The 15,427-nt window shown below is 37.4% G+C and overlaps 1 protein-coding gene across 2 annotated transcripts in view; it reads left to right on the top strand.

Moving 5' to 3' along the window:
- Positions 1-15,427, top strand: part of LOC128985198 (scaffold protein salvador) — a 59,542-nt gene that overhangs the window by 3,912 nt on the left and 40,203 nt on the right. Inside the window, exons 2-4 of one of the 2 annotated variants that reach the window (XM_054404587.1) lie at positions 13,769-13,842; positions 14,408-14,538; positions 15,005-15,146. In XM_054404587.1, coding sequence (XP_054260562.1) covers positions 13,769-13,842; positions 14,408-14,538; positions 15,005-15,146 — 347 coding nt within the window. The remainder of the gene's footprint in view (positions 1-13,768; positions 13,843-14,407; positions 14,539-15,004; positions 15,147-15,427) is intronic. The other variant, XM_054404591.1, reaches the window with a different exon arrangement.

Genomic DNA, 15,427 nt, shown 5'->3' with positions numbered 1-15,427 from the left:
CATAATTGGTTCGATGGACATAAATTGAACAAATTGATGAGCAGACAGCTCCGAAATTCAATAATGCCATGCACCACTCTTCTACTCTTCCACTTTCTTCTCCGCGCCACAGAAATCTTAAAGCATCTTGATCTTCGTGCCTTACTTAAAATCTCAAAAATATTTCTTCAATTAGGCTCTTAGTTACAACCTCTTGGCCTCCAAAGCGATGCTCTAACAAACTTATGATCTCAGGCACGTTTTCTGGGTAAATCAAAAGTGCTGAAACAATTTCTTTTGCCTTACCATTCAATGTTCTTTGTACCTTTTGAAGATTTTCAATATCAGTCAAGAGTTTAATATCAGTAGAGCGTTTAAACTCAGCAATCCAAGCTGACCATTGACTGAGATCTCCACTGAAATCTGGGAGATTACACAAAACCCTAGCATTGGTCTGTTTCCCGTCCGTATTGAGCTGATTTGTTAAGGTATCTTCATCTCGAGGCTCTTCATATCTAACATCTCGAGGCCTTACACCAAACCGCTCAAATAAGTCTGGAAAGGGTTTTTGAAACAGTTTTATTTTGGGATTACTTGCTGGTTGATTTGCCCAAGGCCTAAACTGTTTATCTTGAGCGTTAGCATTAGGTATGTTGGATGTCACCAATTTTTGTACCCTAGGCTTTGACTGGTCATCTAGATGGTCATCAATCGGCTCATCCCTTGATGGTTCATTTGCCCAAGGCGTAAACTGTTCATCTTGGGCATTACTATATGGAATTTTGAATGTACTCACCGACTTGTTGACCCTAGGTTTTGACTGATCATCTAAATGGTCATCAGCTGGCTCATACCTTGATGGTTCAATTTCCCAAGGCCTAAACTGTTCATCTTGGGCGTTCATATTAGTTATTTTGGATGTACTCACCGACCTGTTGACCCCAGGCTTTGGCTGATCATCTAGATGGTCATCAGTTGGTTCATACCTTGATGGTTCATTTTCCCAAGGCATAAACTGTTCATCTTGAGCGTTCATATTAGGTATTTTGGATGTACTCACCGACTTGTTGACCCTAGGCTTTGACTGATCATCTAGATGGTCATCAGTCGGCTCATCCCTTACCCTCACAGTGTTGAACTTCTGTGCTTGATCATCAGGAATCATTTCATTTTTAATACCTTGCATCCAAAAGGTAACAGCTTCTTTCGTTGGTATAGGTTGATCAATTGACACGAGAGAACGCCTGGAAGTGTTACTACCTCTTGAGGACGATCTAGAATTGATTAGTGATAGTCTTTCTTCCATCAGTCTTTTCTTCAATTCTAACTCCTTTCTTTTAGCTTCTTCCTTTACTCTAGCTTCTTCTCTTTTTGCTTCTGCATTAGCTTCTTGTCTTTTTGCCTCTGCATTAGCTTCTTGTCTTTTTGCCTCTGCATTAGCTTCTGCACGTGCTATTGTGATATCTGTTTCCTCTTCCTGAATCTTAATGAGTTCATTAATAACATCAGCGACTTCTCTGTTCCTCCTACTGCTACTTTTACTTTTATTGGAACTTCTATCAGAAGAAGGAAAGGATAGTGCACTTTTTGCAGAGACATCAAGGCCAACTTTTTCAACTTCTGCACTGTCCTTTTTCTCTTCTCTTTTTGTACAGGATCTTGTAGTCATACGAGATAATGGTTCTTTATTTGACATGATTCGACGGGTTTCGGCAACAAATGTTAGGTAGTTTTAATAAAATCTTATGAATAAAATTTCTGTTCTTTTTTATTACATTTATTTTTAACACCAAAAATAAAACAGCTGACCAATATTAAAATGTTAAATAGTTTTTGTTATAATATGTTATTGTAAGCTAAATGCATAATTTAGTATGCAATGGAACAATGATTCAGTCTAAATTTAATAATAATATTGGTCAGCTGTTTTATTTTTGGTGTTAAAAATAAATGTAATAAAAAAGAACAGAAATTTTATTCATAAGATTTTATTAAAACTACCTAACATTTGTTCTTTTTTTTTTCTTTTCTTTTTTATTACATTTATTTTTAACACCAAAAATAAAACAGCTGACCAATATTATTATTAAATTTAGACTGAATCATTGTTCCATTGCATACTAAATTATGCATTTAGCTTACAATAACATATTATAACAAAAACTATTTAACAGGCATTAATTACAACTGAAAGTGGGTAGGCTATCACATCAGCAATATACTTGAGTACAATTACATTCATGCCATATACATCCGGACTATGTGAGTTCTTGAAGGATTTGATAACCTTCAATACATGAGTTGGGCTAACATGTCTCCATCTGGTGAACTGATTATTTATATTAAAGGCCTCTCCAAAGTTCAGATTGTCATTACTTTCATCTAATGGTATAGAATCAACAATTCGATCAACTTCTCCCAGGATAAACCGGTTGAAGGAATCCGGACTCTCAGTGCACTTCATAATACTAGTCCTGTTAACCAAATCCCAAGCTGCCTTACATTGGTTTGGAGCCTGTTGGATTTTCTGGATGTTAGCCTGCCTTTTGGTAAGGTCAACTTGCTGCCTGTAAAATTTCTTGGCTCTTAGGTATGCAGAGTACAGTCCATCTCTTGTTACACCCACAGCAGACTTGTACCTATCATGCAGAATAACAACAAACTTCCTTATGTCTCTCAGGTCATTGGTATACCAAGTATTGTCTTGCTTTTTAAGTTTCTTATTTGGGCCTGCAGAATTTAGCTTTCGAGTTTTGGTCGGGAATACAAGATCAAAGTTGTACTTAAAAAAGTCAAAAAAGTGATCAAACATTAATTCAGCCGGTTTTTTTGGAGATGATGTTGTTCCAATCTACATTCCTTAATATCTGTTTGAATTCTTGTAGTCTTTCTTCACTAATAACTCTGGTCAGCTGAACATAGTTTTGTTCCCATGAGACCTGGTTGGGGTTATTGTCCGGGATCACGTTGATATCTAGGGTTACAGGGGAATGATCAGCAATCACTGGATCTCCAACAGTAACGGAATATTCCCAGGAGTTCAAAGTTGTAGCCACTGTATCTAAGCAGTTTTGTCCTCTTGTAGGGCTTAAATTGGTAATAAACATACCATAACTTCTTAGTAAATTGGTAAAATATTTAGCCTTATTGTTGTCCAAATTTAGGGGAATATTAAAGTCTCCTCCAAGTAAAATATGCTTGCCTAACTTACTTAATTCAGAGAGGCATTTGTCAAGCTGGTTAAAGAAAATCTCAACGTTACCGCTGGGTGAGCGATAGACGGAAACAACAATTGTCGAGATTTCGCTTATTTCCACACCCGTGAGCTCAATATCCATCTCAACACAAAACTCATTTAACTCTACTGGCTTGGTATTATACTTGTCAGTAACATACACAGCAACACCCCCATTTTTATGAATAGTGCGTGTAAAAACTGATTTTAAAGCTAGGTTACTAATATTATAAGCATGTACTTCTTCATCTGTTAACCAATGCTCACTCAAACATAATATATCAGGTAGGTGGTTCTCTGTAAATAGTGTGATTAAATTAATTTTAGACCTTATACATTGTACATTCAGGTAAGAAACTCTTAAATTGCTAGGTTTACATTTAGGCCTACCTTGAATAGGCGTGCTGCGGTTACCTTCAGTCTGTTCAATCCCTTCTGCAGGCCTCAGATCCGCCTGAATAAAAAACTCAGCTGCTTGACTAATATTTTCTAGATTATGATTAATTTCATTGTACTCTGTCGCCACTCTCATGACAGAGTTTAATGTTAGTTTTTTCCTTGTAAGCCCACACTATTTTGATTAGTAGGTCTATGTCTCTGTTGGTTAAGATAGGACCTAGGTTGTTCAAATTTATTTTCATTGTTTTTTGTAGATCTCATTGCTTTAGGTGGTTTGTATTTGCAAACTAACACACCCTCGGGCCACCATTCCGAATTAAGTAATTTGTCAAGATTTTCATAAGAGCAGCCTACCTTAAAGGATGAATATGTGTCATACCTTGTGTTGAGCTTTTCACAGCGCACATTGGTGCTCTTGCACGTGTCTCCCACATATGTTTTTAGAGCTTCGGGTTTCACTGAGGGGTCCAGTCTCGTAACAAACAACCAGGAATACCTGGTGGCTGGTTTGATGTCCTCCGTGGCAGTTGATTTCCCTAAGATCGCCGAGTAGCTAGATCTCACTTTATTCACCGCATGTACTTCACTCTGAGGCTTTGATCTATTTCCTTGAGAGTTTATAATAGGCATACTTTCACTTGCTGTTGCTTCTTTGCTCAATTTATTTTTTTTTTCGCCTTGATTTTTGTGTTTGCCAAATATTTTTGTGTATGTCCGGGAATTCTTCATTTTCCAAGTAGGATCTTTCCCTTTCTTGATCACTACCTTCTCCCTCCGGATTTCTAGATTCTATCGAGACATCTTTTATTGATTCCCCGGAGTTTTCCTTATGCAAAGATTCTTCAGGCGGTAAGCCTACCACTAGTCTATCAGATAGGCCTAACAAATCACTTTTTGGTACACCTGTCCTAAGTGTTTTTCCAGAATGCTTATTCAAACTAGGGTTAGTATTTATGTCCTCTTTCATTGTTTGAACTTCCAATGAGAGAGCCGTTAACTTATTTTTGACCTCCCTATCATTACTTTCAACTTTTTCTAGCCTATAGGCCATGTCCTGCATTAATGCTGTACTATTTTGTACACTTGTCATCATAACATTCAGAATTGAAGGCCATTCCTCCTTACCTTGTGAAAATTTCATAGCAATCAAATCCTTAACTATTGGGCCACAGGTATCACAGTACCAGGTCACCTTATCTGCTAACACATTCAAACACTCATACTCATTTTTTGACAGCTTGGCACAGCTCAGGTCAAACCATTCTTGACAATTACCTTCACAGAATACTGCTTCGTCCTCAGGTACATTTTTTTTACATTTTCCGCATTTTTCTCCTTCCTGATTTTCACCTGTGGAGGGCCTAGGCCCAGTCTTCTCCTTAGACATCTCCAGTTCCAATTCATTCTCCAGTTTTAGAAGTAAATATTTTAATAGGCTGTAGGCCCACAAAGTTGTTAAAAACTGTATGTTAATCCAAATAATTTGTTGGCTAAATTATTTTGATCTGTAATATTTTACTAAAAATATTCAAAAGTGTTTTAAGTTAGAGTTATAATCTCCTCCTTATTAACTGCCTTACTCCTTAAAAGGTTATTAAGTTATTTCTAGATTATCTAGTTTACGATAGGTTTCACTGTCTTGTCTTCCAAGGTTAGCTGGTAGGTTAGCTTGTCTTCCAAGTTAGTTAGGTAAGGTTAACCTAACCTAACTAACCAAATGATATATCGAATGAAACAATGGAATGAAAATATCGAATAGGAAAAAACAATCGAATGAGTGTAGGACGTCAAGTAAAGTGCAGCCGGTTGATGAGAAGAATAACATCGTTGATTAAACATTTCAAGTGATTCTGTAGTCAATGTTATCTATAGGCTAATAGGCATTTTGTCACATTATGGAGATATAACTTAGATGGTGGACTAATTACATGGTAGTTCTTATTTTAGGCATGTCAGGGTGGTAGGTCGTGCTTTATGCGAATTGGTGACTGCATTAAGTGTTTTGAAGTTAGGTTAGATTAGGAAGGTAAAGTTTAGGTTATAATGAATCGAGTTGTTATTTATGTCGCCTGCAGACTGTTTTTGTAAAATTAAAATCCTGATAAACACTTCAAATTAGGGGAAAGTGGGGAGGATTGGGACATTTTTCACACTTAATTTTTTTTTTAACATGTTAGAGAAGTTAAAAATATCTCAACTGCTCCAATCTATTGAGTATACTTTAGAGTAAAGTTGGTGATTTATTCAAGTGAATTAGAATTAATGACTGATAAGTATATAACATTTTGTCTGCATATGTCAAGTGTCCCATTCCTCCTGACATGCAGGAGGTATGGGACATAGAGCAGGAGCTTCGGGACGACAATTGAAAACACTCAACAAGATTACTTAGAAAAACAAATTTAATTGGGCAATCAAAGTTTTTAACATAAAAATATGGAATATTCCAATTTTGGTATTCAAAACTTTAAAAAAGTCTTTAAATGTTCTTTTTAAAGTTGTCAACTCATTAATATTTAACGTAAAGTGGCATTATACTTGGCCAAATCGACTGAAAATTTCAAATTAGCCACAGTTCGTTCTGTTCCTCCAGAGTATGTAGGTGCAGGCAAGTTAAGTAAAATATCAGCGATTGGTACTGTGCACTTATCGATATTTTCTGGAAAATTGAAATTAAAAGTATTGGTCTGTCTTCTTAAAAAGTTAACTTCAAACTCATGATCGTTTGTCACTTCATCGACCTGGCCAACATAATGCACCACTGACTTTTTCAACTCAAATTTAACCAGCACAAAACTGTTTTTATTTATTAGGTCAGTTGAAAAATTGAACTCAGGTTCCATTTCCTCTAGTTCATCACTCATTTCTTGATATTCCATTGCTTGGTCTTCATCTTCGCTCGTATCAGAGTCACTCTCGATCAGTTTTCTTTTCGTTTGCTTTTTTCTTTCAGCCTTTTCTTTTTGTAAAGCAGACTTCTTCTCCTTTTCTAATGCCTTAGCTAATAAGGCATCTTTTTCGGGAGTGCTTGTAACAATAAGGGTTCTTCCTTTTTCTCTTCCTTTTCTCTTTTGTCCCTTACGTGGCTGAGCCTTGGGAAAAGGTAAAACATCCTCTGGAGAAATTACAATCGTAGGAACTGAGGTGCGATTAAATCAATCTGAGAGACTGATGTTGAAGGTTCTGAGCTGGATGATGGATGACATTCTGTATTAGGACAATCTGTTACTGTCGACACTGGATTAGGACGGTCTATTACTTCTGACACTGGATTAGGACGATCTGTTACTGCTGACACTAAAAAATCATCATCGGTAAAGATTTCATCATTATATGGAAATATTCCCGTTTTCTCGAATCCTGAAAGAATATTTTTCCTTGACATCGCGTTGTTGAAAGCAACTCCTGCTATTTCAGCCACATTATAAATTGTGAGTGTTTTTCCAGGGTTGTTTAGCATCCAGTTGTTAGCAGCAGAGTTGTAATACGACTTGAAAGGGGCATATACTCCAACATCAAGAGGTTGGAGTCTATGACTACAGTGAGGAGGCATGGTAAGGAGATGAACCCCATGCTCTCTTGCTTCTAATACAACATTTATAGTAATATGAGTTTCGTGATTGTCCATCACAACCAGAATCGGGTCTTCTTTACTTGGTTTTGTATGCTTTATTAGATGTTTAACGACTAGCAAAAAATTTTCATTGGTCATCCAGCCAGTTTGATGGGCTAGGTCCAAGCTTCCCACTGGTGCTTTGGCTAACATGAATTCTTTAAAATTCACGCGTGGGAAAACAAAAGCTGGTGGAACAGTATTTCCACTAGCACTTATGATATTACATATGGTAACTAATTGTCCACGTTCAGCAGATGTTGCTTGGCCGACTTGTTTTAAACCACGTTGGGCAATCACTTTTGGTGGTTTGTGCACCGTTGTCACCGCTGTTTCGTCAAGATTAAAGACACGATCTGGGCTAAACTTATGTTTATCATAAAGACTTTTTAAGTTTTTGTAAAACTCATTGACGTTGGTTCTATTAAATTATGTGGATCGGCTTAAACTGGTACTCTCCGGTTTTCTCAAAGTTAGCTGTTGTTGCCGACTTCTGAATCCAAACCACCATTCCTTACCAGCTAATTTAGAAGTTTTCCATGACTCTGGAAATTGAAGGCCAAGTCTCTCTGCATACTCATAAGCAAGTCTTCTAGCTTGTAGTGGTGTTAAGCCATAATTCATTTTTCCAGCTTTTATTAAATAAGAGCAAAGCCAGGGCCGATTTACCGAATAGGCACGGTAGGCACGTGCCTAGGGCGCAAGGCAATTGGCTTTTTTTGGGGGCGCCAAAAATTTGGAAATTAAAAAAAAAATCGTGGTAAAATCGCGTAAAATTCTGATAACCCCTCGCAGCCGTGTAGGCATCGTAATCGTCTCCCGCGTTTGCGGCAAGATTCTTACTATTTTCTGCAGTCAGGTCGTTTGGACATAAAATTATCGTCTTCCATGATCGAGGCAATATGTGAACATATCCCGCGGTCGTGAGGACCGCGCTCATCGTCTACGGCAAACGAGGCAATATTCTGATATTTTCCCGCGGTCGTGAGGACATTATCCTCGTCTTGCGCGATCGCGGTCAAATTCTGACCACCCCTCGCGGTCGTGAAGACATCATATCGTCCCCCACGGTCGTGTGGACATAGTAATCACCTCCCGCGATTGTGGAAAAACTGTAAACATCTCCCTCAGTCTTGTGGAGGTCATCATCCTCTTACGCAAATTAGGCAACATTTTGACCTTTTCCCGCGATCGTGTGGCCATAATCATCGTCTTAAGCGATTGTCATTATATTCTGATCAACCCCTCGCGGCCGTGAAGACATCATTATATTGTCCCGTTGGTCAACGGACATAGTGATCGCCTCCCGCGATTGCGGCAAAATGGTAATCATCTCCCGCGGACATAGGGAGATAATCGTCTTTGGCGAATGAGGCAAAATTCTGGTCTTTCCCCGCGGTCATGTGGACATTATCATCGTCTTGAGCGATCGCGGCATTATTGTGATCATCCCTCGTGACCGTGTAGAAATCATTATTGTATTCCGCGGTTCTGTAGACATCGTAATCGTTTCCCGCAGTTGTGAAGACATCGTAAATTCGTCTCCCGCGATTGCGGTAAAATGTTAATAATGTCCTCCAGTCGTGTGGAGATCATCATCGTCTTCTACGATCGCGGCAGAATTCTTGCTGTTTCCCGCGGTCGTGTGGACATTATCATCGTCTTCCGTGATCGCGGCAATACTCTGATTATCCGTTGCGGCTCTGTAGATACCATCACCGTCTTCTGCGATCGCGGAAAATTCTGATCATCCCTCGCGGCCGTGTGTAGACATATTATCGTCTCCCACCATCACGGAAACGTCACTTTCGTCATGCGCGATCACGGTAAATTGAAAACTCCAGGTAGAAAAACAAAATTCACGGTTCAAAAATCTCCCGCATGATTCCCGGATTTCCCGGTCGGTGGACACCCTGTTATATATACATTGCAAAGGGGCGCTACTATTAGATGTGCCTAGGGCGCTGACAGGGTCAAAAACGGGCCTGAGCAAAGCATTTCCTCTTGTTCATGTGTAAACACTTTACGGACGGTGGTGTTCCTAGCAAAGCTATATTCTTCACCATCTTCTAATTTTTTAGCTTTTTGTACATGGCGATCAAGGGTAGATTTAGAAATGCCTAAATCTCTTGCTACTGTGCGTGTTTTGTGGCCCTGGTTTACAACTAAATCCACAGCTGTTTTTATTTCTTCCTCACTTATTCGTTTTCGGTCCGTTTTCTTCGGCCAAACTCTCGGCATGTTGATTACGGTACTATCTGCAACAAAATAGGTTAGGCCTATATTAGCATTTTCATATTATTCTTCGAACGGACAAAAAAGTTTAAAGAAAGAGTTTTTAAATACAAATTACAAAATATGAATACATACCTATTAAAAAATTTTTTTTCTAATTCATGCCATTCTGGTAGGCCTAAATATTAAGGGGTTGAAATTGAATAGGTAGGCCTAACTTAATTAACATTTAGGGATGTTTATTAAACTAATAAGCAGATTATTTGTTTTTTAATTGCTTGAACAAAAGTAAGAAACACATTAACAAATTTAAAGGATGTAGCAGGAGGAATGGGACTGTCCCATTCCTCCTGTTGTTCTGTGTCCCATTCCTCCTGTTGTTCTGTGTCCCATTCCACCTGCAAGCACATGGTTACAAAGAATTGACATAACCTCAAAAATGGCTGGCCATATTGGAAGTTCTTATATTGTAAAATATGCAGAAAACAATGTATATTTAAAATCCTGAAATTATAAACACTTTTTTTTTACTTACCTTTATAATATCATCGATAATTATTACTTTTCAACATGAAAAACTGTCCTATCTCTTCAGTTAAAGAACTGTTGATCTGAGCAACTGCAACCACCATAGGAAGAGGAAGAAGGCTTGCACAAACAAATGACAGGATGCAAAAAAATATTACAACTGGCGGGAAATTCAAAATTGTTAAATTGTTCCTCCTGCGTCCCATACCTCCCCACTCTTCCCTACTTTTTCAAAAATGCTTGCATTTTAGCGAATTTCCCATATAGGGAATAAGCTATTACCGTAGTATTTTAATTTGAAGTGTTTTCTCTGGATTTTAATTTTACAAAAACAGTCTGCAGGCGACATAAACTAACAACTCGATACATTATAACCTAAACTTTAACTTAGGTCTACCTAATCTAACCTACCTTCAAAGGACTTTGCATTCACCAATTCACATAAAGCACGACCTACCACCCTGACATGCCTTTTCCTACATCAAATGGAGTTTGCTTACATTCTATAGGTTTGGTTGGGTTAAGTTATGTTAGAATAGCACCATTTTATTATGTAATTTTTAAACGGTGAAATATAAATCAATAAATCAATAATAAGAATAAAATACTGGTAAAAATAATACATTTTATTAAACGGGTTAACTTATTGGTCTTAGAAAGTAAAAAGTGTAACTTAATCAGGTGATTTTCATATTGCAGAATCAGAAGGTTAGCTACCGTAATAAAGTTGTCACTTCCATTTGGTTGACTATGATTGAAAACAATCAGCTGTTGGCTTACTTAACCCATAGTTCATTCCACTTGTTAATGTCATCCATCCTACCTTGTTTATTGTAATGTTGTACGGTATATTATTACGGCGATATCTTGAGGAAATATTCATTTGCTGTGAAAAATAATTGTATATTTGGATTCAGGAGGTAAAAAACTATAAAGTAAATCAAAATTAAAAATTCATTTGGAGGCACCTATAGGCTACAGGCCCTAGGTCTAGATGGCTATGAATTATGATTGAGATAACTTGCTATTGTACATAATAGTGCTGGGGAATTATTGATTGTGCAACTAAGAACCCGTTTGGATGTGTTTTTAATGATGTCATCATAAAGTCGGGTTTACACTAGGCCTATATAGTAAAACCTGCTAGAGCTTATGCGTTTCCTTCCTGATGAAGCCTGGGGGTAGGTGGTTAGAGTGGCTCTGGTCCGGTTTTGTAGGGGTGGGGGTACTCCGAAAATCAGTCTACACTCTCACCCTGTCCGAGCAACATCGCGGATACTCTCTTTTTCAAAAACATTCGGGATGCCAGTTCGATTATCTTAAAACTTTGTTTAAAACTAAATTTGTTTAAGCGAATTATTACCCAGGGGTGCCCATCCCCCCCTAGACTCATGACGCAACCCCCCCCCCCCCCAATTGAGCAACAGCCCCTCCCCACCATAAATGAGGTACACAACAAATGAGAAACATTATTCCCCCGCCCAGCACTATTTGTAAAACTAAAAGAAGTTTTTAGAGTAAAAAGGGGGTTTCTCATTTTTGACACACAAAACACAAAATTTTCAATCTCTCTCTCTCGATAGTTTTAAAGATCTTTTAACAAACTAATTTATAATGTTAGTATTTTTGTAAAGTTAGTTACAGAAAAAAATGTAAATTTAAAATTCCCATTTTATTCTTGTATGGAAAATATTGTTTAGGTGTTGTAATTTGCTTGCTTATGGATATATTTTGATCAAACTTGGCCAATATTTTTATACCAAGCTAGCTATTAATATTTTACTAAAACACACTGCATTTTCCTCCCTGAAACAACAAACCTGTCTGGTACTCGTTAAACCTATTTAAATAGCAAAAAGTGACAAAACCTTGAAATTAATTAGCAGTCTGAGAGGCTAGCATACCAACACAAATCACACCATTTTAGGCTCGAAGTGGGATGCTAGCCTCTCGGACGCCAGCATTCTGGACGCCAGCCTCCTAGTATAATTGTAGCCTTAGTTTAATATAAAACACAAATTTCTGCTTAGGCCTACTACAGGGAATATTCAGACCAAATTATCCTTTCAAATCATCAAGCCGTACTTTCACAATTAAATGTTAACTTAAACTTCCTTGGATTGATATTGAACAAAAATCTTTACTGGGCACATAAAATTTAAATTTTAAGTAAAAAATTAAAGAATATTTTGGTATCTTGATGTGGGGTAGCCTAACTCTTCTCATTGAAAAAAAGTAGGCTAACACAAATTATTGGTCAAGTTCCTTTTAGATCCTCAAGTAAACAACTATTGTAAGATTTTAAAGTTCTAACTTTTTACAATCTTTATCTTTTGGAAATAGCATACTGGGCCCATAAGTTAAGAACTTGTCCACTTTTAGGGAGAGTCAAACTGTACAATACCCGAAACAAAAATATCATTAAACCTGTCACTCACAATTTACAAATATTTCAGTTATCATCACATTGCATTGGTCCAAAATCCTAAGTCCTCCTAATCTTCCTATCAAGAAGTTTAATTACCCTTGAAAATCCTCCAAGTTTAGACTTTCCCTTATAAAATGACTTAAGACTAAGGCCCCAGGTACGATACGAGCGGTGAGCGGCATGAGCGGCGCCGCTCTGACATCGGGTCTCATTTAGTTGCATGTAAATTTGTTGAGGGTGGTCACGATACGTTTGAGCGGCGAGCGGCGGTAAGCAGCACCGCTCAGCGCCGCTCATGGTTCCAAGTTAAAACAAAAACCGATTTTTGCGAAAACGCCGCTCGCCGCTCAGGTGAGTCATGCTTCAGTTTGGCCTAAATTGACAGGGAAACAGCAGCAAACATGCGATACGGGTCGATACATGAGGTGCAGCCAGGTTATGTTTGTCGAATGACCAGCACGGAAGTTTTAAAACACTTCAGTCACCAGAAAGATATGGGTCCAAGTTAGGGTTAAGGTTTTTCTAAAAACTAAGTTTTTCTTTAAAGGCAAACAATTGTCAGATAGGCTAGCAACAATAGTTGCAATACATCTTGCAGGTAAGCATAGTTTACCATTTTCGACTAAACTGACTCATAAAACTGGGGAAATTTTATGAGCATTATAAATGTGCTGCTTGTATCGTAGCCACCACCGCGGCTCAGGTTACTGCTCGCCGCTTGCCGCTCGCTGCTCTTATCGTACCCGAGGCTTAAGTCTTTTTATTTAAAGGCAGTCTATTTAAATGGCTGCTGGAATTAGGTAGGTATGAATGAACCTACCCACACCACCTAGCTTAATTTTTGCAGGGTAGGCCTAAATTAGATTTTTTATTTTTTTTATTTCTGGTAGGCTAAGTATTTTTTAAGTGAAACAGCAGTAGCCTAGTTTAGTTTTAAGCCTTAGACTTGCGCTATGGGCCCGAGAGATAATTGTGCCCTCTCCACCTATTTTGTGTTTTCTTTTGCTTGCGCCCCTGGGCCAGGGCCAATGGGGCCTATTTATAAGTGGTTCTGAGACTTGCCATTGACAATATAACCTTTAATTTATGATGTATTGGTACATATAATTAAACATTAATTGCACCATTCATTAACAATTAAATTGTTCTTAACAGCTGATTAGTTGAAGTTTAAAGCACCACAATTTTATTTCTTTTTTCTCAATCCTTGAACCTCATTGGTCTGTTATTCTTTTTGTTAAAACAATGCTGTTATGTGAATCTTTTAAATGCTAAGAACTGAACTGAAACAGCTAGTTTAAAAAACAGTCGTTGGTAAAATAAATAAACTGACTGCCTAAGTGTTTTTCAGTCATAAATGTTTGGACAACAGAGCCTATGAAGAAAAATAGCAAAAGAAATCAAAGGCCTGAGTCACCAGCATTGGTAAGCTGTAATTTCTATATTGATAATTCAAAACTAAATACATCATGAGGAAAGAAGTTGACGATTCCATTTGGATTAGTTGTTTGAATGATTTTAGCAATAGATCTAATTTTCCAAAAAAACTCGGTTACCGGTACTTCCTGTAAAAATATTTAATAATATTTTTTCCAACTGCTGTCAGGTTTACAATCAAAAGATTTACAAGTGATACTGTACTTACTAAATTGGCTGTAGTAGCTGACAAATAAATCACCTGTAGACTGCCCACTTAAAATGCTCAAGAAAAACCCCTTAGCCTATACAAGAGCCAATTTGTTTGTATGTTTGTTTATTTCATAACCAGCTGAAGCACTACAAAACAATTCACAAATACGAAGAACTGTTGTGTGATCATGGGGTATTTTTGTGCCCCCATTAGAGTACTGTATTTAGATTCTGATTTTATGAATTTAAGTAGTTTTGTCAATATGTAAGCCATCTCTTTCAGTTTCAATCCATAAAAATGAAGTCATCTAGCCCATAAGTTGTAGCTTACTGATATAGACAATTGTTCAACTTGTTTTAGCAAGTCAGCAGCCAACCTAGCATTGCAAACCAAAAGTTTATCAACGGTCGAGTCCCAGGATCTTATACCACTCTCCTGGGACACGAGGGGAAATACACTCCAAGTAGTTCAGTTCCTGACCTAGCTCAAAGGTTGGTATTGGAATAATAATTCCAACATTCATTTTAATGTTATAGCCTACTGATACTGTATTTAATCTTTTATTAAGTTCAATTACTTCTTCCTGTTCTAAAAACTAAATATTAATATATTGTTTACGAAATTTGAAAATAAACAGTTCCTCAATATCTTGACTTTTGCTGCTCTTTCAGGTTCAACCCATTAGTCATTATCTCTTGGCCTATTTGCATTGTTGTACTGTAGTGTTTAGACCAGGGATACAATATTCCATGCTAATGGGCTAGGGATTTGCTCTCAGCGAAAAAAGAGTTTTTCTTGTTATGAAGCTGTGTTTTATCAAATGTCTTTTAGGGTATTTAGGCCTAGATTATATTGTATTATTACCCAAAATTCTATTTTTTAATACATCTATATAAAGTTATTAAATTTGATGAAAAGTTAAACAACTTGCACCAGTTTATTGGTTGTTGTTTTCAGGTTTGCAAGCATGTCAATTGCAAGTTCTGATCAGAATGTCCGTATAGCACATCCTATGTATGGAGCTAGTATCATACCCACCATGAGTCATACCTATATCAACCAATACACTGGATCAGAGTATAATCTCGACAAGCAACAAGTAAGCAACTCAAACATCCATTCAATTATTCAACCTTTTTTTAGTGAGCCACTTGCTCAATAATAAATGTGAATTTAAAGTTCTGCCACTTAGCCCTCAATTTACTTGACATTTCAAGTTTTCTTAAAGAGATTCTGTAAAACATGGTTTGTTTTTTGTTTGATATCTTCATATCATTTTAACCCTTCAAGGCTGGCGTTTTTTAACACGTTCTATGCGACGCTGCGGCCATTGCCACAGACCGAGGTTTACATTTGAATCTTACACATAGACCGGCTGTC

The sequence above is a fragment of the Macrosteles quadrilineatus genome, unplaced genomic scaffold (assembly GCF_028750875.1).
Source record: "Macrosteles quadrilineatus isolate MER2022 unplaced genomic scaffold, UCM_ALF_1.0 Scaffold_1__1_contigs__length_201487025, whole genome shotgun sequence".
NCBI lineage: Eukaryota > Metazoa > Arthropoda > Insecta > Hemiptera > Cicadellidae > Macrosteles > Macrosteles quadrilineatus.
This window is presented reverse-complemented; position numbering and strand designations above follow the sequence as displayed.